The sequence below is a fragment of the Plectrocnemia conspersa genome, unplaced genomic scaffold (assembly GCF_051122295.1).
Source record: "Plectrocnemia conspersa isolate PC_06_02 unplaced genomic scaffold, ASM5112229v1 ptg000010l, whole genome shotgun sequence".
NCBI classification, from domain to species: Eukaryota; Metazoa; Arthropoda; class Insecta; order Trichoptera; family Polycentropodidae; genus Plectrocnemia; species Plectrocnemia conspersa.
Genome location: NW_028277174.1, coordinates 27,379,739 through 27,406,236, shown reverse-complemented (window position 1 = coordinate 27,406,236; position 26,498 = coordinate 27,379,739). Strand labels below are relative to the sequence as shown.

Genomic DNA, 26,498 nt, shown 5'->3' with positions numbered 1-26,498 from the left:
TGTAAACAATTTTTTTTGCCATTCCCAGACCTCTAATAAAACCTTTCAAAAAGTATGCATATTAGGAATGAACCAGATTTTATTTATGTAGCGTTATAAAAAGGCAATAGTACCTTTTAAACAGTATTTTAAGCCTTCACTATCCAGCTCTCTGAATTATAAAATTAAATATTGAATAATAATTATTATTATCTGTACCTCGTTTTAACCTCTCTAGATTCCGTGTAAGTTATGGACTATATTGTTCTTTATCTTGCGTAAAAATAACAGTGTTTTTAATTGATCATACAATTTGTGCAATAATGAATATATATGTATACGTATTTGTTATCGCCATAGTAATGCGTCACGCAGTCTCTTAGGAAATCGGATTAAATATTGAGATTCAGGTAACAGGATCGAAAGATCGAAGTGGAAAGCGGCCGCTACCTCGGTCGATTCTCGGCGTAGCTCCGCTAGATGCGAATGCAAGCCGGAAGCGAAGTGGTAATTGTGTCAAGTCCTCAAAAGTAGCATAACTTCGTGGGATAAAATCCTACAAAAAATGTTCATATGCTAAATCTACATCGATTTGAGTGGAAGAAATAAGCACTTTCCAAACTATCCAGTTATATTCATTGTCAAGTGAATTTGTATTAAAACTATTGACTTCAGAGAGTGACAGTTACAAAAATCTCCATTAGTGACTATCACAATATAAATTGCTTCTAATCGCACAGATGGAAAGTGCAGTATACATAAAACGGTATATCGTTACACCACTTCGCCCATAATTTTCACGCTCCCGTACATAATTCATTATAAAGCAAACATTAGTCTTCGATTTGCATGATTTCATTATTAATGCTCTGACCAGTTTCGGCTAATTGTTAAACAGTAAGTAACAGTCGACTGCGATACGTTGTACATAACAGGACTTGCTTATCATATCACCTGTAGATGAAGCAACAATTAGCCATTTATAAAATGTGATAATATACATATTTTTTTATTTTTGTTATTGAATTAATTAAGAAATTCGTAAGCAAATGCACTTAAACTCATAAACACAAACAAGAACCAATTAGCATTAATTAAAAGTAGTTAAAATGGACATGGACCGTTAAACAAGCATCTGTGCTAGTTATGAAAACCGATAAATACAGATTTTTTATTTTATTTATCTACAATGTAATATTTTTTTACCTTGTTATGTTAAAGACCCATTTTTATCATTCTATATGATCTAAATTCTTTTTTAAAAAATACGTCATATAATCACATTTTTTGATGTACATTTTCAACATTAAAATCAGGAAGAAAATATACTAAAGTAAAGGGCTTGCAAATGTGTGGTGGCAAACACTTTAAGAAGTACGTGTAAAACATTGACTTCAAAGTTAAGAACTTGCTCTCCCACACATCCAAAATCCAGCCAATCTTGTACAAATTGTACTACCATACCAAGGGAAGAAGACCAGGCAAGACGTTAGGGTTGTCGTTAATTGCGAAATGAGCGGAACGAGATGAGGAGGAGGAGGCGTCCTCCTCTTGGGGCCCCGGGGGCCGACGCAGCGGACAGGTTCCTGGGGCCCCCGTTTCTCGACCACGTAATATGCACTTTGCCAGCACTTTATGTACGCGTCTTAACAAGTTGAAATTTAAATCAAACGCCCATGCAGTTCGCATTCTTGTCGCGAGCGAGACGCCGGCCGCCGAAGTAATAAATCAACAAAGTGTAGGTGCATCGGTGCAAATTTTTATCGTCGCACAAGACGCCGAAAGTCACACTTGATGCAATATAAATAAGCACGATTGAAATTGGAAATCGTTGAATATATAGATTAATATAACTTTAGCGTGAATATATTAAAAATATATTTAGAATTGCTTATAATATTTAAAAATAATCGCAGTGGCGCAAATCTAAAATAAATGTGCACCATTCCAGCATTTTTCCAGCTCATAAAAGCTTTATTGAAAATTCTTGTGTTTAACAATCTCGTATTAAAGAAGCGTTCTCGAGCACTGTCGTGATTTAAGCTCTAGGACAGCGTACGTCACAGCTTCCACTTTTTATCCAAAAACACGCACACTACACTAATACAATCGTAGGCTAGGAGTAGACTACCAGCTAATGTGATATTATATATTATTTATTTTGTATAAAATTACCATTTAAAAAAATATTTCAGATTAATATTATTTTTGTCAGTTATCTATCTGGGGTAAATCAAAACAGTAAAAAGTTGATCGCCGTACATGTACGGCGATACTTCTCAAAAACCATTTTTTTATTGTTTCATAATAATTTTCCTCAAACCTCGAATATATTTACAAGCTTAAAAAATAATAAATTATATTATGAATTTGACATATCGTGAATATTTAATTAGACTCTTATATTCTAAAACACTTACACAACTTTGTTGAGTTGATTAGATTAAAATACGCTTTTGTTGAGTGTTCCCATAACACTTAATATGACTAAATTTTTTAATTGAGTCATGAATTTATATATAATAAATTTGCTTAAAATTATTAATAAATACGAAGCTCAAGATAAAATTTTTGTCACAAATATAAGATATCATTAGTTTTTCTCAGGGCTTTTTTGTCATGTAACGCGGTGGAACAGCGTTCCGGCACATTTTTTACAGTATTTTTAATGTTTAAAAAACAATAACAATCTGCGTACCATTTCATTTCTTTATTTTTACGTAAATATTACGTCATTATTTTAAGGGTAAAAGTTTAAAAATAAAAGAAAATTTCGGTTACTTCTCAATCACCGGTCTCACTAAAAAAATGACCAAAATAGTAATAGAAAATATGAAAATATCTTTGTTAAGTATGGATAAAAAATATAGAAAGATAAGAAGCTACATTAATACACGTTTTTAAGTGAGTAAGAATCAAATGAAGAACATCTAAACCAAATTTTGACCAATAGAAGAACGCAAAAAACAATTATCCCTTCTCAGAAGTCAAAAATCCACGTCAAAAGCAATAAAATCGTGCCGTCACCGTCGCAGTGAGAACGCTCGTTGCCGAGCGTTCCCACTGCGACGGCACCGACACGATTTTATTGCTTTTGACGTGAATTTTTGACTTCTGAGAAGTGATAATTATTTTTGCGCCCTCCTATTGACCAAAATTCGGTTTGAATACACTTTGATCAATACTCTCATATATTTATGTATTTTTAGATAGATTTTTACAAAAATAAACTAATTCCATTAACCTTTGCTAGTTCTAATTTAGGATTCGCTAGATAAAAATACATGATATGGGTTAAATTTTAGACATATTATTATATTACAATCAAGAATAAGATAAAAATGAGAGAACACATCTATGTACAATTGGAATATTTGAATTACATTGTATAAATCTACTGTAGTAAATATAATATATTATAATGTTTATATATACTTATCTTTATTTATTCTTTCACAGGGACAATATATACCGCATCTCCACGAGGGGTTTAAGGATCCTTGAAAAGGCACCCTGGACGGCTTCCAGCAAAGACGAGAACTCTTGTATAGCAAAAGGACAGTCGGAGGACAACTGCCACAACTACATAAAAGTTTTGTTGACCGACGGAAGTAAGCTGTTCGCTTGCGGTACGAACGCTTTTTCGCCCAAGTGCTCTTGGAGAGAGGTGAGCTTTTCTTCGGAAACTTTTTATCCTAATAGCATTAGAGTAAGTTGAGAGTCAGCTGTTTGAATCGCGTTTAAGTCACAGTATCCCGTTGTGTCTAAAGATCACCAGTGGGTCACATAGAGGTAAGCAACACGTGCTTCATTGTTGTTCTGTCGCCGAGTCACGTTCGTGTCACGGTATGGCAACCGAAGCATCCCATCGTGGACCGATTTTCGAATATCTTCATACATATGTATGTCCGCATACAAAGAGGATCGTTTGATATGGCCATAAGTCACAGTTATGCTAGTTGTCGATTAAAATGTGGACTACAACATAATATTATACATGTGTTGGCAATGTTCGTAATTAAATTTAAATTAATTAAATTAAATTACATATCCTATTTAAACAATACAGGTGTCGTAATATGAGGAAATGTGATTGATTTAGTGGTTTATGGAATGCTTAGAACTATATTCAATTATTCTACTGTTATTTGAAACGAAATTTTCAATCAAACTATACTACAAATTGCAATCGATGTAAGTGCATAATCAGATTGATTTAAATTGTGATATTAGTATTACTTTACTGTAAAATAAAAATTTTCTTTTGTAGTTTAAATAGATTTATTCTATTAAAACAAGCAACAGGTTTGTTTAAAGCTGGAATATTATAGCATTAAATTTATTTCGTAAATTATGCAATTAAATTTTTTTTATATGAAATTAATTATTTAAAGCTTCAGAATGTTCAATAAATATGGATTTTATTTATAAAAAGTAAACTTTTCTGTTTAAAAACTACTGCAATTTTATTGATGCGTAAAGTTTTTTTTTTATGTATTTGCTTGCTAACATGTATTTTTATATTATTTTTATGGCTACGGATAAACGTTATTTATGCATTATTTAGTTGGAATTATAATTGATTATATTTCAATCCCATAAAAAAAATCATAAGTCTGATTTATATGTAATTAAATTAAATTATGCGCTGCTTTGTAGATAGTATATTTTTTTGTTAATATAAATTTTATTTATTGATAAATCTATAGTACTGCACAAAAAATTTATAATGAAATTTAATTGTAATTTATTTCAAAGATATATACACATTTCCCCATAAATCTTCAATTTACAAAGTAGGTCAATTTAATTAACATAAGTTAGTATATTTAATTTTGTGCGACATTTTTATAGTTATGCGTTAGGATTTTTTACCATAAATACAGCCCTAAAAATGACTGATTTATTGTTTTATTGACTTTTTACAATAGTATTATAATTAGATTCAAACACGCGGATCCGTAAATAACGTATGCAGTTAAAATAATTTATATTTGATTATTGATTGTATATTAATAGATGTTCACATGAGTAAAATAAGTCAAAAATCAATCAATAAGTCAAAATTTAATCACATATAAAGATCAAAATTTCATCAACAATTTAATTAATAAAACTCAGATATTTTAATTATTATTAAATGTTTAACCGTATTACTAGGGCATTCAAATACCCGGGCTAATTAATTACCCGGTCAAACGGGTATTTTCCGGAAAAGAAGCGGGTACCCGGTTCGGTTCCGGGTAATTTTTGTAAGCCGTTAAGAGTCTAATTTTTATTAAATTTAAATCTTTGATTAAATATGATATATTTAATTTTACTTTAATAATAAATATCATTTTAAAAAAAATAAGGTATTGAAATAAAATCAATATATTATGTAATGATTAATACTTGACTCAATCGAAATATTTTTACATTCCATAGGTAGGTACATATATACATATACTACATACGGCACCCCGACAAAGCCGCGCAGGACAATCCCGCACCGACTATGCCGCGCCGTCATAGCCGCGCCGACATAGCCGCGCAAAGTCAAAACAAAATTGATTTTATAACATGGTTTTTATTTATTAATAATTACAAATATATATAGGAAAGGAGAGGCGTCTCGCTACCGCTCGCGCCGACTTTCACTGTAGAACCAAACAACCTAACCTTTTTTTAATGATATTGAATTTATTTTCATTTCGGTATATTTTGTAACTGTCCAGCATCATCCAATCTATGACTAACTGTTCAAAAAGCGAATCACTAGTGATAGAGCTGTCCACAAAACAAAATAATTAAAATTAAAAAAAAACATTTTCTTTCATTTTATTCAATTTTATAATTTTGATTTGCGCGGCAATGTCGGCGCGGCTTTATCGTCGCGGCAATGTCGGGGTTGTATTGCGCGGGATTGTCTTGCGCGGCTATGTCGAGGCGGCTTAGTCGGCGCGGCTTTGTCGGGTCCCCACTACATACATGTGTAACAGTACAAAACCAAAATATTCATTTTAACACATATTTGGCAATAATAATATAATACAAATTGCACATGAAAAATACAGAGGTAATACATTTTATTACAATTATAAATGAAATTAGATGATTGTATATATTATATGTATTATATGTAGGTAGAGAAACAAAGTTTTAGTGATGTTCTTTTTGTAAAAAGTTATATTTTAAAAACACTAACGAATCTAATGTGTTATATTTTCACACTACAACGCATTAAAATTTATTTTTATTTACAACTGCATCCTTTCAAAATAATCCTTATCTATGCATTCGCTTATCTTGAAATCTTGACGTTAGTCGTTTAAGAACGCCGATTCGGCTCTTCCATTTAATTTGAAATAATGGAAAAAATTACTCAAATGAAATTAACCGGATACCCATCTAAAATTACCCGGTTTTCGGTTCCATGAAAAACATGGCTGGTACCCGGGTACTCGGTTCCGGTTTTACCCGGTTCGAATGCCCTACGTATTACGGATTGATAATTCGATAATAGTAGTTTCAAGTATTTTATTGTCGGATTAAAAAAATATGCGCGTCATAATCGATTGAACAGGTCTGTTTTTATAAAATATTAATATATAACAGCTGTTTATAATTAAAATATTTGAGTAACTTCTATTTAATTTAAAGTATTTTTTGTACTATCTGTTGATTATTAAAGTAGGTGTAAAGGAGCGGGATTAATTTTTACGATACAGAAGAATAATATTTTTATGATTCTCAAATCATTACAGAAAAATTAGCACGAAAATGTTAGACTAAAACAATCTTTTGAACTATATATTTTTACTACAGAAAAAAGTATTTAGTTAAAAAAATATCACTCAAAAAAATAATATGTGACTCACTAAAATTATAATAATCATGATAACAACCAGTGGTATCAATAAAACGGATCACTTGATATGCGAATGAAACTGATCAGACGTATTGTTTAATCACGTGACTAAAGTTTTCTGGTTGTTTCAATTGATTTGAGCTTACTATATTTACATATTTTCAGAATAATAATATTACAATTAAATTGACAATGTAAGTAAAATATCAAAATATTATTTTTTATGAAAATTTTATGTATAAAATATCGTAAATATAAGTTACTCAATATATTTATTTTGTAGAACAAAATTCTTTATAGTTTATTTAAGTATAGTATTGAATGACAAACACTCATAGTGACGTTTTTTACATTCGCTAAATTAGGATTTCTTAAATTTTTTTAATAATGAAACACAAACTTTTAAAGAAAATTTGTGAATTTTTAAAACTTTACTTATTAGGTAGGATAGGTTAATATAAATTATAAATATAATGGATGATTAAATCAGGGCTTTGAGTTTTTTGTGAGCTTTTAAAACCAATTTCAAAAATAGTAAAATAAATTAACCAAAATATATATTTTTAAAACCTTTTTATTGGCATATATTTTTGGGTCCTTTAATTTTAAGTTCTATCGATATAAGTTAAGTTTTGATGTCTGGCGTAGCGATCTATTTCTGAATTTAGTTGATTTAATTGCAGCTACGCATTCTGGTTTATCTCTCAAGAAATAAAAAGTATAATTTTAATAAAATAAAAACCAAGAAAAAAATTACAAATATATCTGAATATTCGAATACTTTATCCATATTTTATTTAATATTCGAATACTTAAAAATCACGAATTATTGAGATGCTGCTCTAAATAATTACGTTTTAAGCTGACCCTAGATGGCTACTATAGTGACAAATTTATCTGCCGCACTCTTTATTGTTGATTGTTTTTATACATTTTTATAATCAGTGAATAAAAAAGTGATTAAAGCACAAATTTATTTAAAATTAAAAATATTTAAGGCAATGTTTTTGATATCAAAATTAATGCTATCACTGCTTTAGAAAATATCAAATTACAAATTGTGTCTGATGTTTCAGTACGACTTATATATACATATAATTCCTGCCTAATATCCATTTATTTATTATCACAAAAGATATCCAATCAGGCGTTTATTTATTGCATGTCTTTCGCACACATCAAATACATTTATATAATTCACAAATGAATTAGAACGCGAATGAAGATATTTATACGATTATCTTCATTCCGCAAAATTATCGCAAACTGGTTTCGAGCCAGGTTAATTTGTTATGTACACCCGAGGGCCCTTAAGGGACTGTGAAGACCTCCAAAGTTGCGAGTCCTCTGCCGAAGAATACATCGAGTTGTCACGGCTGTACAATACACGGCCATTAATGATACATGCGTTTCGTGTATTCACGCATTTTTCGTTCCATTGTGCCTCGAATGCGTTCCGAATAATGATAATGACGATTGAGGCGATCTTTTGATACTCTGAAAGCTGATACCGCGATTGTTCGACGAGATTGCCCTTTTGTGTGGGACAACATGCGGGTAAATTGTTGGAAAGCTTCGGCGAGGAAAGCTCGACAGTGAAACAACGATAGGTGTAAAGTAACAATGCTTTGTAGTCTATTCTTCTTCAATTTCTTATTTAACGGTCGGTTTGCTTCGTATTTATTAAATAGCTAGGGATCGATACGGAATATTAACACATAAGTGATTTTCTTCAAGGTATTTCAAAAGCATGATCTACTTGTTAATTAAATATATATCTATATAATATAAAAGTTATTAATTAAAAAAAAAGCATGTTACTAACTTAATCATACATAATGTGCATTCAATATAATCAGGACTGCCGAGAGCGAATCGGGACCCTGGAAAAACAATGATTCCGGGCCTCATGACAAAAATGACACTTTATATATTTTTTAACAATTGAATAAATAATAATAGGTACGAGTTAACCCTTTCTATGCTACAAATACATATAAAAATAAGCCACCGTTGCGACATATTTTCTGAAATAATATTTTATGTGAAATATAAGCATTAAAAATTATTAAAAATATCTACTCATAATATTTACTTAGTAATTAGTCGTGTTTTTTTGCTGCTCAGTGTTGCCATATAGTGAACTTCTAGTCAAAGTCAAAAGCAATAAAATCGTGCACATATAAACCGAATTTTGAAAGCAATAAAATCGTGCACATATAGACCGAATAATAAAGCACATATAAACCGAATTTTGACCAATAGAAGAGCGCAAAAAACAATTATCTCTTCTCAGAAGGCAAAAATTCACGTCAAAAGCAATAAAATCGTGCCGTCGCCATCGCAGTGAGAACGCTCGTTGCCGAGCGTTCCCACTGCGACGGCGCCGACACGATTTTATTGCTTTTGACGTGAATTTTTGCCTTCTGAGAAGTGATAATTGTTTTTGCGCTCTCCTATTGACCAAAATTCGGTTTGAAAATACTTTGATCAGTCCTTTTATATTTGACATCCATAGTAATATCGGTAAAGATAGCTATAATATTTTTAAAACATAGTATAATAACGAAATGCAGACACACTATGAAGCAATATGTAAGATGCGATGTCTATCTGTACTTATTCTTCTGTTTATTTTCCCCTAAGAGATGAAATGGCTTAGTTTGTATTTTATACTTGACCTAATAAAAGTTCTAAAATTATGGTTTGTCTTAGAACTTTCATTATGTTAGGTTTGGGTTTGAACAGCAAATGGACGTATCGCAACTGTCAATTGAGTTTCATAGACATTTTAGAGCAGCACATTAACGCCTATCAGCTAAATTATATTTTCGCTAGTAGAAATATAAATCTACTGGTGAAAATGTATTTGGACTTTACTATTGAAAATTTTACTTTACCAAAAAATGGACATTGACTGTAACATTAATATATCGGATGTAAATAATTAATGATAATTATGTAAATGTACATATATAAAAGTTGAAATATTTCATTCGGTTAGATTTGGGTTTGAACATCAAATGAACGTTTCGCAACTGTCAAATTGAGTTTCGTAGACATTTTAGAGCAGCATGGTAACGCATATTATCAGTTCAATTATATTTTCGCTAGTAGAAATATGTATTTACTGGTGAAAATGTATTTGAACTTTACTAGTGAAAACATAATTTTACCAAAAAATACACATTCACTGTAAAATTTATATATCGGATGTAAATAAATGATAAAGTTTGTGCAATATACATATAGAAAAGTTGAAATCATATAATTTTACAAGCAACTGCCAGATAATTAATATTTTCACTGGTAAAAATATAGATCTACTAGTGAAAACGTATTCCGATATGATTTTACTGAAATGATATATTTAAAAAATATTTTATGGGATAAATTCGGGAAGGTTTTTTCTAGATTTTATTTTAAGAATAACCGCATGAAACATGAATTTATTATTTATTTATTTTGCTGCATTAAATCCAGTTGTCAAATTACCGATAAAACAATCTATAAAACATTAAATTTTTATATTTCAGCTGGTGCTGTTGTTGATTTTTCTTTATTTCTTTGTTTCTTCATTAAGAATACGATCTGAAAATTCAGATCGAATACCTAAATTTACATTCCTTGAATATTTCCTCTCATGTCTAATATTTTTTTAAAGTTCAAAAAGTAATAACGATAACAATAATTTGCAAACAAATTTTTAGATAACAGAGCCGCGTCAAAAAACTGTACATTTGAATCATAATGTTTTTTGTGAAAGTAGTACATAGAAAGTGGGTGCTTTTGAAGGCAATGTTCCGCTCCTTTATATGTATAAAAAGGGTTGAAGGAACTTGAATATTGTACCTGAAATACATCAGTACATACATCTCAAACAACTGTAGCTTAGTTCAGATTCATTATTTAAGGTCAATTTTTACTTTTTTTTTATTAATATATTCTTGTTATGGTTTTTTACAGAGTCGGGCCCTTCAGGGAGATCTGGGAGAGGAATTTGTCCTCTCTTCCCTTCCCAAAAAGCTCTTCGTCCCGATTTATTAATTCACTATATTTTGATGAAATATTAATAAAAATATTAAAATAAACAGCGAAGATATCTGATATTGATTTTAAACGTTACATATATAGATACACATCATATGTGGATGTTTAAAACATTGTTATATCATTAAAAAAAGTATGCGTCTGTTATTCTAGACGTATATATTATAATATGTTTACTTTCATAACATTGTTTTTAAAAGCTTTATGTTTATTATATTATATTTTAAACTCTCCGTTGACGTCTTTGTAAATTATACATTACCATATAATATAAATGGTTTTATTTTATAAAGCCAGAATAGCTATGCAATTGCAAACGAAACTTTAGTCCGCTTGCTTTTTATGTATGTATATATCTTATCTCTCTGTCTCAATTCAGACTATTTTAAATTCCTCTAAAAATGATATATTTACTCTACTATATGTATAGAATTTTATTATCTGAGCAAATTCAAGCCAAGTCGACCTACCTTTGTATGTATAAGTAAAATACGTTTGTGGCTAGATAAGGTCTCGTCCTCCCGTTGCGTGGGGGTTAACTCTCAAACTTGTCTCTTTATTCGTCTAATTTGAAATTTTATTATCTCGTTTCAGCTGGAAAGCATCAACTCTGTGGTCGAATGGGTCAACGGAGAGGCCAAGTGTCCCTACAGTCCCAATGCGAATATCGCAGCCCTGATGACCATGACGACCGGCCAGTACTACGTGGGCACTCAGACCGATTTCGCAGGCTCCATAGCCACTATCTACAGGTTTGTGGGTTTGATTGGTGATATTAGTTCTTGCGGTGAATGTGTCCATATTAAAAATATATATTTCAGGGCGCTTGGAAGCGAGGATGACGGAGATTCGACGCTGAGGACGAAGCAGTACGATTCCATATGGCTGAATGAGCCTCAGTTCGTTTCGTCTTTCGAGGATGATAAATTTGTATATTTCGTCTTCAGGGAAGCTGCAGTCGAATATATAAATTGTGGAAAGGTCAGTGATATATTTGAATTGAAACGTAGCTATTTAAAAAATGTACAAATATTATTTCAAATGGTAGTAAAAGTTTTATTAAAAGCTTTAACTAAAGTTGTTAAAGCTTTTACATACCAAAGATAACTACTGCTTAATAAACATGTTTAGTATTTATTATAATTATTTGGAATCCGTGCGTGCGTTACATGCGTTTTGCACGCCCTTATCTCTCACTCACTCTCGTCACTTAACACGCGAGCGAGCGAAAGGGAACGTATCTGATCGTACGCGCCCGTTTGAAATGAAGTAAAACAAATCTGTGACTTTACTTAGTTTTCTTTTTTCTAAAAACATAATTAATTCATCTAAGTACGCTTTATTTTTAATTACACAAAAACTTATTTTTATTGACTAAAATTTTTAAGTGTATCATAATGGTGGTTTAAATGATACATTTCAATCCCGAATGTGGATCTAATTGCCCGTTTTATTATTTCAATTTTCATACCTCTTTATATCCTTCATCTTACATACAACTACAAACATCTGTACCTTTACATTTATGGTATAGCCCGGACAAATCCGTCAGATGTCCGACGGGCAAATCCGTGCGTGTGTGCTTAGCTTTTTGAGCACGGACAACGGACAGACAACAGACGGATCTGTCCGACAGTTTTAACCCCACACACTGGCGGATTTGTCCGTCGGACATCCATTTCATCAAATCCGACGGGCAGATCCGCCCGTGTGTGGCCAGCTTGTGTCCAAGCCCGGACAAATCCGTCAGATGTCCGACGGGCAAATCTGTACGTGTGTGCTTAGCTTATAAATAAAAAATAAAGAAAAAAGTAGTACATGAATAACTATAATAACCATAAAAAGTTTGCCAGTATATTTTTTTTGTAAATATTTATATTAATATAATATATATAATATACAACTTTTGTGTAAATTGAGATATTTAAATAAACCCTATTATTGCCTTAGGTCTATTTATAAATATTTATTTATTTTTCTATGGTATTTCTTTGTAAATATTAATTATAACGAAAATTTTGAATTAATCATATTCAGCTAATACTATTTATAAGGGCATTTGCTTTAGCTTAAAGTGATTATACATAGATTTGTGAAACATTTAATTTAAAAATAAACCAAATTCCAAGTTTTAAATACATTTAAATAATTCAGTCGACTTGGCCAGCTTCGAGCGCTTCCGAACATTGTCGGCAAAAGCACCGAAGTCAAAGGGACCAAAGTCGGAACTGCCCTTTTGAGAGCGAGCGGTGAGATACTTCTCCTTTCGCTCTCTCGCGTGTTAAGTGACGAGAGTGAGAGAGATAATGATATGGGGCTTCGCAAACTGAGATAGAACGAGTAACTCGGTTCAATTTCAGTATGCGCGTAGGCGTCCTATGGTCAACACGCATGTCGAGCGCTGCATCGTGGTCACGTGGTCAATTTATAATACCACATGCTTATCGGGGACTTCAACAGACTCTTACTGACATCTTTGAATATTTTAGGGCACTAAAAGAGATTAATTATATTTTTGATAGTATATTCTTTTAACAGATATCGTTAATATATTTTTTTTTCATATACAATTTAATAATTAAAAAATAATTAGTGGTACTTGATTTTGTTAAAAAAAATCGTTTCCAATATCCTAATGTATTTTCCTAAATCGGTTTATATAAATGTCACACAATAACGAATTCTTATTTAGAATCGATGGCGACAAATTTTAGGATAATAATGTGGTGTTTGTATTCTGAAGTATCATTTTTATGCCATATGGCATTTTGCAAAAGCCGACAAAGGTTTTGCGTAAATTGAATATTTACGACCGAAAAGTTTTCACTGATATTGTATTGGTAAGTGCCTACACAAACTTTTGTAATTATCAGTAGCGTAATTTTAATAATATGACAATTTAAAAATTGCGATTATTTGGCACATTTTTTGATCGCGCGCAAATATGCCGTCCATACGTCTTTCACGGCCGCCGTCCGGACGGCATATGAAATTCGCGACAGTGTGGTCGCTTACTCGAAGTCGTAGGTCTCCTTCAGTTGTAGCTTCGATTCGAACAACTTCCAGAGAGTGCAGTGCAGGCATAATATTATTATTTTAATAGTCTCGACCTGATGTAATTTTGTAAAAAAATGTGGTATATTTCGCACTAATATTTATTGGTATTGGGGATCATATTTTAAAAAATACAATTCAAGAGTATTTACTAAATAAAAAAATATTAATTATTTTAGATAAGAAAATAGCGCAGCACATTTCTTCTATATGAATTTATTGCAATATATCTAAAGATAATAACGAGATCGTTGCTTATTTATGGCCGATTTTCGGATTTTCCACCCCATATTGGACCTTAGGACATTTATAAAATAAATTTCATGACCCGATTTTATCGCATCACTAAGCCTAAAACTGCCCAGCGCAGTTTGAGAAGCGCCGCACTAATTTTCTAAATTGCCTCGCTCTTTTTTATTCCGTTAATCGTCGATAATTTACGTTCAACATGTGGAAAGTTTTATTACGCGGCCGTCGAATGATTTATAATTTTGGGTAATGGCTTCGATTTAACCCGACTGGAAATTAACTATATTCACCTAGTTATACATCTCTCGTAGGTAGGTATGTTTATCGGTGTATCTTACATATGGTGAACGACTCCTACGCTTCATCACGAAGTACCGACGTCGATTATTATTTTCCTAACATACGAACACTGTTATTAATATTATTATAAATCAACAATTTACTCTCGTGTGTATGTGTATGTGTATTTAACAGTGGCTGTTTAATGCTGTTAGATTGATTGGTGTGTTATTATATTATTATGCTTTGTATATATATTTAAGGGCAGCCGACTTTCCAAGATAAATTGAAATAATTGCTAATACCAATTAAAACAGTCATAATAAACTAAGCCAAAATATTTTTATAGGCTCAGTTTTTTTATTTATGAACCTAATCTTTATTTTAAGATATTTCTATTTAAATCAATATACATGCTATTGACATTGCTAATAAAATGGTTATTTCAATTAGCTATCTATTTATAAAACTGTCGATACTAATTTGCGTTATAAATCTTTTTAATACTATTTATCATATTAAGTATTACATTTATATCGCAGTTGTATATCAGTAAATACAGTAAGTATCATAATATAATGATTGGTGTTACTCAGTTATTTATTGCATACTGTTTGATATATAAATTTAATTTAAACCGATTCATTTGAAGTTTAGATGGAAACGGTTAAGACATATACAAACTAATTGCACAATTAGAACCGGAACCGGTCGTTTTAATTTAAATAAAATATTTTATTTTTTCATATGAAATATATATGTATCTCACACAATTTTCAAAATGCAAAAGTGGGTAGTGAGAGCCGCGTATCAAAAAAGAACAGGAAATCCCTATCTAATAGTCCGAAAGTGTTGATTCACAATGTAAGTTTTATGACATATTGGCATACTCAAACATTTAGCGTTTAAAAAAAATTAAAATGCGAGTTTTTACAAAAAAAATATTTATGGCAAATCGGGGGACGGTTGTACACAAAAAATGGTATTTAAGTCTATTGTTATTATTAACCATTAGTGATTTATGATTGTTAGAATTTTGATCGCTCGTTATCAGTTAATGATGACCGCTAGCAAAAGATGTGGACAATATTTTTTAATATTCTAATGCAATTTTGATATTAATTACACAGAATGATTAGGTAAATAATATTTATTTACGATTTAAAAGTAACAAAAAATATTTAATATTCACTTTTGCAAACATAAATAGAGCAAATTCTGCATGTTTGACTGCATTTTGATATGTTTTAAAAATAAAACAACTATCCTTTCGATATTACTATGAACTTCTGATATGAGAGTATTGGTTAAAATGTATTCAAACCGAATTTTGACCAATAAGGAGTATTCAAACCGAATTTTGACCGTCGCCGTTGCAGTGGGAACGCTCGTTGCCGAGCGTTCCCACTGCAACGGCGCCGACACGATTTTATTGCTTTTGACGTGAATTTTTGCCTTCTGAGAAGTGATAATTGTTTTTTGCGCTCTCATATTGGTCAAAATTCGGTTTATATGTGTTTTATTACTACTCGTAAGTCTTAATATGAACGCTAGATAACCGAGCGTTTCCACTGCGACGGCGACGGCACGGTTTTATTTCTTTTGGCGTGGATTCTTGAATTTCGCCAAAAAAATGCATGTCATTTATTGAAATACATACTATGAATCTTGATGAAATGGAAGTATTAAAAAAATGACCACTGACAGTCCAGCTTTTGACCCCCACCCTCCTGCTGGAAAAAGCTGAAATGAATGTGTAGGTCAATATATAGATTAAATAAAATATTAACAATTATACATACGTATGTTTTAATTTTTTATTCAAACATTTTATAATTAAATACTATTTGAGCAAAATACGAAAATCAAATAAAAATCTTAAATCACCAAAGCAAAGATAAGGCCGCCGGCCGGTTAGAGTAATAAAAAATTGCAAACAATTTTTGGTCAAATATGCATATTTTTAAACATCTGGCTCGTACACATTTGAAAAGATTTTTTATCTTATTATTTAAGCAAAAATAAGGCGAGTTAAAAATTTGTATTCCCAGATCCCAATTAAAACCTACAAGAAGTATGCATATTAGGCATGAACCTCTCTTTACTTATGCAGCGTTATAAAAAGGGCAGTGGTTGTAAACCTTTTAAAATTTTATGTAATAAAAAATGCTCGATTTGACATTTTTCTCGAGAAGAAAATGATATGAATTTCAAAGTTATAGTTATCGTAGAAGGTTGCAAGGAATATTTAAGCTCTTATAAATAAATCTCTCGGTAACTCTACATGCTCACATGTATGATTTATTAAATAGCTATATAGCTAGCTGTGACTTGGTGAAGATCAATATTATAATATAAAGAGTCTTGAAGGACCATAGATACATATTATCGTAGTTTCCAATCGTATCTGAAGATCAGGCTGATTTTTTATTTTTTAACTTCGTAGCTGGAAACGGCTGCTTCCTTGGTCTTGCAAGTCTCGGTCGATACTCAACCTAGTTCTGCATAGTGCGCGTTCTGATGAACATAGTCGTAAAAAAAATCAGATCCTAGAAAAAACATTTAGCAACCAGATTATTATTTGTGGTTCTTTTTAGAAACCAGTTATACGAACTAAAATTATTTTAGCAAGCAGCACGTAGCCATAGCAGTACATCACTGTGTATCTGTAAGGTCAAGTGTCGGATAAAAATTGTTTAGGTCAGACATAAACGCCATGTAATAATCGGAATCCGACCAACCTAATATCACACACATGCAGCATTCTAAACTCCATTAGTCGCACGCCCGACTCGTACTTTCTTTTTCATTTCGGCTCTCCACAATCTGACTTTCGATTCTGCTCATATTGAGAGACACGAGAATGGTTCTCACGTGAACGAAACTTATTACGTCCTTTGCAATAATTCCTCATTAGCGTCCGACCTACTACGGCGGTCGGTGCACAAAGGGTTGATGTAAGAACTAGCCATCGGACGCATAAACACGAATCGGACAGAACTCATCCTACACAAGATCACTATATACATTAGTAGGTACACTATATACTGTCAGCTTTCCATAAATGGTAACCGCGACCAAATTTATGAATACATAATGTAGAAACTTTGCACGCGTTTATGCATAATCCATCACTCTACGAATCTCGTATCGAAGTTTAAATTCGCGCCGCTGCCTTAACCCTTATAAAGAAAAGGGATGAATGAATCATGAGAGAACGATGAAACGGAATTAATGAAAGATTGAGGAACGCTGACTTTGTGCGGCCACTAAATTATTATTGGACGCGTTTAGTAACTTTGATAGGATTCATATTTTAGTATGTGCGAAGTACTCGTTGCGGCAGTAATGTGTGCCATTGGGAATCTGTAAAAAAGAGAGTGGAATGACGTTAATATTATAATAGATCTGAATTTGTATACGGGAATTCCAAAAGAGGGAGTTGTTAACTGACATAAACGTAGTTTCAAGATATTTAGACATTTGCGAATTTACCTGTGTTTTTATACTTTTTTTATAAATAAATTCATGTCTTACCCAATTTTTACACATATTAATAAAATTAACTAGTTACTAATACGTAATGAAAAATATTATTTTTAAGAAGAAAAGCGAACTTTCACCATAAAATAGCAAGAAATACTATCTATCACATTTTTATTGTAAATATGATTAAAAAATACAGTTAACTTGTTGTTTTTTAGTTAAAATGTCTTGAGTTGGAGTTTTCATATAATATTAATAAAATAGTGTATAGCAAAATAAAAAAAATTATGAGCTAGCTCATGAAACGTTAATGTTATTAAGCAAATACATACTTTGAATAAAACTTTATTTTAAACTTTCGAAACTAAACTTTTAAAGGTTTATAATGCATAAATATTGCTTTTTCATTATTTACTAAATAAGCCATATGAAAAAAAATACATTACAAAAATTGCAATTCTGATGTATCTTTAGAATATTTTTTTTCAAAATAGTAACTAATCTTAAATGTAAAAAATCGTAGCTCTGTTTAAAAAGTAATAGAGAAGAAATTAAAGAAATGTTTTAAAAACAATGAAAATAAAATAAAATATTTTTTTGTACATTTTTTGAAGACACGATAACTGCCGTAGTTTTAATCATATTGAAATAAAATTGTTTTAAAAATATAGTTAAATATCTTGGCTTATTTCAAAATGGCACCTATTCAAACAAATAAAACAGGAATTATTTTTTTTAACCTTTTTTGTCAATTATGTGCGATATAACACAATTTGAGGAAACGATAACTGACGTAGTTTTAACCATATCTACATGAAACTTGTTTTAAAAATAGCTCTAGTAAATATTTCGTGAAAGTTCGTTAAACAGATTCATTCGTTAAATAATTTCAAAATTGCTGCTATTTAAAAATAAGAAATAAAAAAATCTTAGAGAGAAAAAGTAAAAATAAAATAAGAATTAAAAAAATGTTTTTTTTTTGTTATTTTTGAAATTTTTGAGGACATATCGTAGTTTTAATGATATCGTCATAAAACTTAACATACAAATAGATCTTGTAAATATATCTGCTAAGTTAGCCTAATTGCCATATTATTTCAAAATGAAGGTTATAAAAAAATTAAAATTCGTTAAAAAATTAAAAATAGAAATTAAAATAATATACATATAAAAAATATTCAGTTTTTCAAAAATTAAATAAAAAAATAATTAAGCTAAGCTGCCAATAGCTATATTGTTTTGAAAGAAGACAATTTAGACGAGCAATATGTAAAATATTAGTTCCATAAAACGATTTTTTTGTGCAATACTGTTGAACAGATTAGGTGCAAGCAAGTATTCGTCAGAACAGTGAACACCCCATTAATAATTTTTTGCAACGAATCATTTTCCGAAAAAAAGTCCGAAGGTGTACTTTGCATTAATGCACAAACAAATCGTTTTATGGAACAAAGTATTTATTTAAATGCACAAATCTCTTAAGTTAATTCTCCGTTAAATCGCACCCTTTTTTTGTTGAGCTTAGAATATAAACATATTAACCCTATGGACGCGTTAATTGTTTTTTTTTGAAAAAATACAAATTTTACATTGTTGTGATTAAATGTACTGATTTTTTTAATTTTTATTTATTTGAAATTATATTTTATGTTGATTCAGTTAAAACAATTTTTTTTTCAAAATTATTTTTTGCTGCTGATTTTTGTGTAAAAAGATAAAAAAAAAACAATCGGCCACTTTAATCAATTTGCGCGTTTAAAAATGGTTTTATAAAAAAAAAAAATTCGTTTAAAGTAATCTTGGGGAAAAAAGTGGTTTCTAGTAAAAAGCTTTCTAGATTCAAGTTAGATACGTTTTAATTGTATTTCATTGAATTTCAATGGAATAATATCTATAAATATCTAAACGGTTATGTATATGTATATTTAAATACATTTGTGTAAATCACTTATGCACACTGAGTCATTGTCTTCTCGAATCGGCGCTGACGTAGAAATACAAAGCACCACAGAGTCAACGCGTTCAGTAGTGCTTCTCAAGTTTTGTATATGCAATATACAATATTAAAGCTTTTGTAGGTGCAATTAGGTCAGACGTAATGTAATTATATAAAACATTTCAATATAGATATATGTAGTTTATTTTGAGTTAGGTTAGCAATCCATTGATGTTTCAACAGAAAATAAAACGTAGCGTACCAAATTATGTATGCTCTAGGTATTTGATTTACATGTTTTTTTTTTCGCAAATTGGATTTAAATTCAGTTAAAGCGACTTATTACATATTTTTTTCTGAGAATTGTCTCTGTTATTTCTGCAAACTCATGCAATGTTTCTGATCTAAGTCTTGAATAATATAGTATTAATATATGAAACACCAAAACCTTGTGTGAAAGCAAACCCAATGTAAGTCGCGAATAAAATAATTTAAGAGATTTATTTATTAATTGCTTTGATATATTTTTGTATAATAAATATTTAAGACAATGTTAATACTAATACATAAACCTTAATTTAATATAATTATAATTTCTAATATTATACTATTTTTATGTGTTTTTAAGCGGTTACTTTATCATTTTTCAATCCATTTTTATCAAACATATAATTTAACAAACGTTAACAAGTTAAACAGTAACTTGAAAACTAAAGTTTAAAAGTTCACCAACGCTAGAAATGTAATCTATACATTTAATATTACATATTATAATATTCAACTAAAGTTATCGAGTTAAATAAAAGCTTTACCACTAAAGATTAAAAATTCACTATTATATTCTCATTTCATTAATTTTTCCACGTGTTCACAGACCATCTACTCTCGAATCGCTCGCGTGTGCAAGAACGACAATGGCGGTGGACTCGTAACTCCCAAAACTTGGACTACGTTCATCAAGGCTCGCCTCAATTGTTCTTTACCTGGAGAGTATCCGTTCTATTATGACGAAGTTCAAGGTGTGGAATACTTACCAAACGAGAGATTGCTCTATGCTACATTTACAACACCGAAGTAAGTTAAAATTATATTTTATATGTACATAGATCAATTATTAATAAATAATATTATATTTCATTTGCAGAAATAGCATTGCCGGATCAGCCATATGTGTATATAACATGACTGCAATAGATCATGCGTTTAATGGACCATTTAAACACCAGGAGAATGTTGGAAGCGCTTGGGAGAGTCGGCACAATCACAATCATAATCAGCTTCACAATCAGTGTCAGCGTTCCTCTACAAGGTATATAATCTATAACATTTTAAACCAATCAGGTACTTTACCGAGATACTTGTCTCTTTTCTTACTTTGGGTATAATATAATTTTAAAGATAAAAATATATAGACGATATACACATTATAAATAAGTACGCGTTAATGCGACTATAGGGAATCGTATATCATCATATTATCAATTGCCAACTAAAAAATAATGTGTTTTACGAGGTACAAAGTTTTCTTTAGCTTCTCAATCTTGATACATTTTTAATATTTATTTTTATACATTTTTCAGTAATATAACTTTAATGTTTAAATTTATCTTTATAGATCAAATCATATGCAAGACTCTTCGCCTTATCAATTAATGGACCAAGCTATTCAACCTGCGACTATGAAACCATTACACACTGTAAATTTGGAACGATATAGTCTCCTCACAACGGCCACCATTTCAACGAAGCACACAAATGCTCACATATTATTCGTGGCTACAGACGCCGGATACATCAAGAAGCTAGCTGTGTATCCCTACTCCGATTCAGCTTGCTTGATCGAGATTTGGAAGCTAGAATTAAACACTGCAATGATGCCTGTTAAAACCATAAACTATCTGAAAGAAACCGTAAGTAGCAAATCGTATTATGAATGTAGCTGTTGATGTGATCGGCAGTTCTAACAAGGACGTCTTTTCTCTTACAGAATTCTGTCTATATCGGTAGTGAAACTTCAGTCTTAAGGATTCCGGCTGCTCGTTGTGAAAAACATTTGACTCAAAATAGTTGTCTAGGTGCTCAAGATCCGCTATGTGGTTGGGAAATTGGTCGGGAGACGTGTATAGGAATTACCGGTTCCGCTTCATATGGCTCATGGACTCAAGACGAGCCGGCTTGTCCCAATATTTCAATGCCAGGTAATTGCTTTAATTAGAGACTCATTTATAAATATAATTTTGTATGTGTTAATGTATTTTCTTTGTATAGTTGACGGAGGCTGGTCTTCTTGGTCAAAGTGGGACGTTTGCGTTCAAAAGAATGAAGATTTGTACTATGAAATGAGGAATGAAGATAGTCAAGATAAGTGTCTATGTCAAACGAGGGAATGCAACAACCCTATTCCTAAAAACGATGGAAATACTTGTGATGGTAAATATTTATTTTCGAGCTACACATATAACTTTTTTTCTATACTTATAAACTTTCATAGCAGCTTTTTAATGTAGGATTGACGCTTCTCTTAATGTGAGATGAACATTTAATTTAAAAAAAAATGTTTATGTACAGTAACACTTGACCATGAACATACTTTGTTGAATTATTTATGTATGTGTTCAAGAATTTAAAGAAATCACTTTGAAAACTATGAGCTTCTTATTCTTCCTTCAAAATATAGATTGAGTAAAATAAACACACCGAAACAGTCATTAGCTCCCGTATTGAATTATTTTTTCATCGATTTTTATATATTGATATTTTCAGTACCTTTCTCAATAAGATTATTAAAAAATCTGAATTTTAGGTCCAGCAATAAGAGTTACAAATTGCACCGTCCACGGCGGTTGGACAACCTGGTCTAGCTGGTCAGCTTGTAGTGCGACTTGTGGATTAGCAGCCAAATGGCGAAGACGAACGTGCGGAGCTCCGGCTCCACAGCACGGTGGACGCTTATGTGTCGGTCAGGATAGAGAGGAAATATACTGCACTGGGAATCCTCCGTGTCCAAGTAAATTATTTATTTCTTATTATTTTATAATAATTATATATAAATAAATATTGTAATATCTTTTAACAGCTCCTGTAGAACCGATTCAAGAAGGTAGTTGGTCAGAATGGTCTCAATGGAGCTCATGTTCGGCACAATGCGGTGGAGGCGCACGTTGGAGGAGTCGTCGATGCGATTCACCGCCACCCGGCGAAGGAGCTCCTCCGTGTTCCGGTTGTGCCATTGAGGCAGAGCCATGCAATTCTAAACCATGTGAAAAACCAAAATATCAACGACAAGCTGTGTACACAAGCTGGTTGCCGGTGATGTCAAGTAAGTTGTGTCGATATTCTGTAATAGACAACAATTGTAAATAGACAATTACTATACTTAGTTGAAGGAAAACCATTTCTAATTTAGTAATTTATTACTCGAAAAAGGTAAAGATCATTGGGTTCAAAGTTTAGTTTATGTGCTGAGTGGTGTGTCAGTCAGTTAGTAGTTGTGGGAGCTGTATTTATTGCACACATATAAATTATACCAATATACAGATAAAATTCAGGTGACAGTATCGACGAGTCCAGATTGATCCATAAAGCTGGCAGTTGGGAGCAATTTAGAGTAGTAGAAGTCCCTATGATGTTTCTCGAAACGTGTGAGTCACTATGGTCCGAATCTGTGATGATATTAGAAAGTGTCAAATCTTTTAAAAGGTTTGGAAGAATGAGAGACTAATGACCGAACCGTTAAACTTCGTCCGTTCCTGATGATAAAGAATAAGTAAAATATTACTGAGCAAAAAAAATGCATATTGTTTGACTCGTGTCTTAAAAATCATAAATAGTTCTAGAAAGCCAAACTTTAGTTTGCTCCTTTTCTAGGTATGAGCCTAAAATTCCCCGGTTTTAAAAATCAGGGTTCAGGATCTTTGCCTTCTGCACCTCTCTTCCGCTTCCTTTGATCATAAATGTCACCCAGGCCATCAATGCTTATATATTTTTCCATAATCTTTAGAGACACTTTACCGTTCTATTTTCATGCTGGACACCTGAATATTGCGTAGTTACGTCCTTGACTGCTCTTCACAATGGTGCTACTTGGGGATTATTTTGAGATGCTTTTAGCACATGTTTCCTCTGGCTCTAAGCCTTCAGGTTCCTGATGAGCCAATGCATTCAACGACATTGCCAGAGTAGCATCTTCCGATACCATTGAATACGCCGAGCCGACTTTCAGAGTGTTCTTCTATACTCTCTTTGTTGTAAAGTGTCCTTCTCTTTGATTATTACCAACATTCCGCATCAATATGATGAGCTTCATAAAACGAAGCTTGTTTCTAAAATACTGCATTGATATAAAAAACGGAATGTTGAAGGCGTCGATTTTTTTTTTCCTGCACTTTTTGTAAAACACAACATCTTTATTTTGGACTGCAAACTCTAGTCCAGTGTATAATTTACACAACACAGTGTTTTAAATTTTTATCTCAATTTTAAGATTTACATTTGACTCTTTCTCAATTTGTTCTTGATATTATAATATGATGTGCAGTAAATAGTTTATTTTCCAAATTTCATGTATATTAACTACAAATTTATATTTTTTTAGAAGAGCACAGCAACGGAGGTTACGTCGAGAAGAGATTCAAATGCACATGCGGTGCTCATACAGCTGATTCTATAAAGGTGGGATAAATTCATATATGCTTTATCACACAATCGCACAAATCATATTAATCATTATTCATATGTATAGATTAGCACAAAAGACGAAAAGCGCTACTGTGATGCTGAGGGGAAGTGTGGAAGCGTTCCAGAATTAAACGGCTGGTCAGATTGGAGCGAATGGGACGCTTGTAGTGTAGACTGCGGCGGAGGATATCAAACTTCTACGAGAGCCTGCGAAAAGACTTTGTGCGAAGGAAACGCTAAGAGGCAACGAGTCTGTAACATTCATTCTTGCTCAGGTGATTATAGTGAATTAAATTTCAGTTGTATTTTTAAGATCGTATCTAATTATTAATATAATTTCAGATAAAGACATTTGGACTGAGTGGTATCCGTGTGACTATAACGGCAAACAATATAGATGTAAAAAAATACCTAATGAAGATAACGAAGACTATTGCCAAGGCTCTAATATTGAAGTTAGAAGTTGTGATTATAATGAATTGAATAATGAGATTCTTCCGGCGCATAGACCTGAAGCTGTTCAAGTGGCCGGACATGGCGGCGGAGATCCTCAAAGTGGCAGTGTTGTCATTACCGTATTGGTTGTGATGTTAGTTCTTCTGCTGGTGCTGTTTGCTGTTGTTGTTATTGTGTTTTTTAAGCTACGGCACAAGCAACGTAAGAATAGGATTCCTTCGAGTCCGCATTATATAACACAACCGAATAGTTATGTAAGCGTTCCTTTGAAAGAAGTACCGAAGAAGAGAAAGCCTTCCTTTTCTGGAAACCAAAGCACTTCAGGCACGATGACGTTATCTAAATCAAATAATATCAACGCCGATAAGAATAATAGCTTGATGGGTACTCCTAAGTTGTATCCCAAATCTATGGCTGCCGAATACGAGCCCGCTACATTGAAGAGAAACTCTCATACGTTACAAAGCAACGGCAACTGCCGCAATAATTTAGATTTAGAGCAAGAGAAATTTTACTGATACGAGTATAAGGTTTAGTTTTTGTGTTGAGCGAACGTATTTTTGATAAACTTTGGATTTAAAAATGACAATAGGAATGAAGTGTGATTTGTCTCATGAACGTGGCTGGTCCTGAAGTTGATCGAGATTTGTAGTCATATCTAGAGTATGATATTGTTCTGATGGTTATTTTGTAAAAATAGGCACAGAAAATGTACATAATGTTGGTTAAGCAAAAGCCTTCTATTAAAATAATATATAACAGAATTTTGCTTATAAATAAATTTAAAGAGCTTTGAAAGACAGTAGGGTTTATGATCTGTAATTGATTTCAAATTTGTAGAAGATAAGTAATAAGAATGTTGACATTAGAGTAGAGAGGGGAAAAATTATACACTTAGTTTTTGATACCATATATCTTATAAAAATCATCAAACTTTTTTATTTTATAGTATTGCTTACTGTATAGAGATTGCATGTTATGTTTCAGGTTTATAATGTGAGTCCAAAATTAGAAACTGATGTTTATTGGTTATTGTTGGATGCTGCTATCTACGGAGATTATCATAACGTTTAGAGAATCTTTTAATAAAGTTTGCAAACAGTCAAATTGATGTAAACTAATTATACTTCATATTATTCTCTTAAAATAACTGTATCTATTTTTGAAGACACTCCTTGAAAACTGACTAATTTTACCCCTTTCTACTATATATTTACATATGTATATATACATATATACTTTTGCTCTTCAATTTTCAGACGATAATGTTATTGACTTATATATTAATATTAATAGAATTTGAAATGAATAATTACTGTAAATTGTTTACTAAAGATGTTTTAATATAAATTAATGTTCTGCCAATGTGCCCACCGAAGAAAAAACTTTTCCGTACAAGAGAATTTATATCCATAACATTAAAGTAAAAATATATTTATATTTGTATTATATTTTAAAGCTTTACTAATCGTAAGTTTGTTG

At 31.5% G+C, this 26,498-nt stretch overlaps 1 protein-coding gene across 1 annotated transcript in view; it reads left to right on the top strand.

Annotated features, from left to right (window-relative positions):
* LOC148231225 (semaphorin 5c-like) overlaps window positions 1-26,134 on the top strand; it is a 170,882-nt gene extending 144,748 nt beyond the window's left edge. Inside the window, exons 5-17 of the mRNA XM_088194985.1 lie at window positions 3,439-3,646; window positions 11,474-11,631; window positions 11,701-11,860; window positions 20,758-20,957; window positions 21,028-21,192; window positions 21,499-21,793; window positions 21,871-22,081; window positions 22,152-22,313; window positions 22,687-22,890; window positions 22,960-23,202; window positions 24,478-24,554; window positions 24,625-24,835; window positions 24,903-26,134. Coding sequence (XP_088051111.1) covers window positions 3,439-3,646; window positions 11,474-11,631; window positions 11,701-11,860; window positions 20,758-20,957; window positions 21,028-21,192; window positions 21,499-21,793; window positions 21,871-22,081; window positions 22,152-22,313; window positions 22,687-22,890; window positions 22,960-23,202; window positions 24,478-24,554; window positions 24,625-24,835; window positions 24,903-25,534 — 2,926 coding nt within the window. The 3' untranslated portion in view covers window positions 25,535-26,134. The remainder of the gene's footprint in view (window positions 1-3,438; window positions 3,647-11,473; window positions 11,632-11,700; window positions 11,861-20,757; window positions 20,958-21,027; window positions 21,193-21,498; window positions 21,794-21,870; window positions 22,082-22,151; window positions 22,314-22,686; window positions 22,891-22,959; window positions 23,203-24,477; window positions 24,555-24,624; window positions 24,836-24,902) is intronic.
* Window positions 26,135-26,498: the final 364 nt, after the last annotated feature.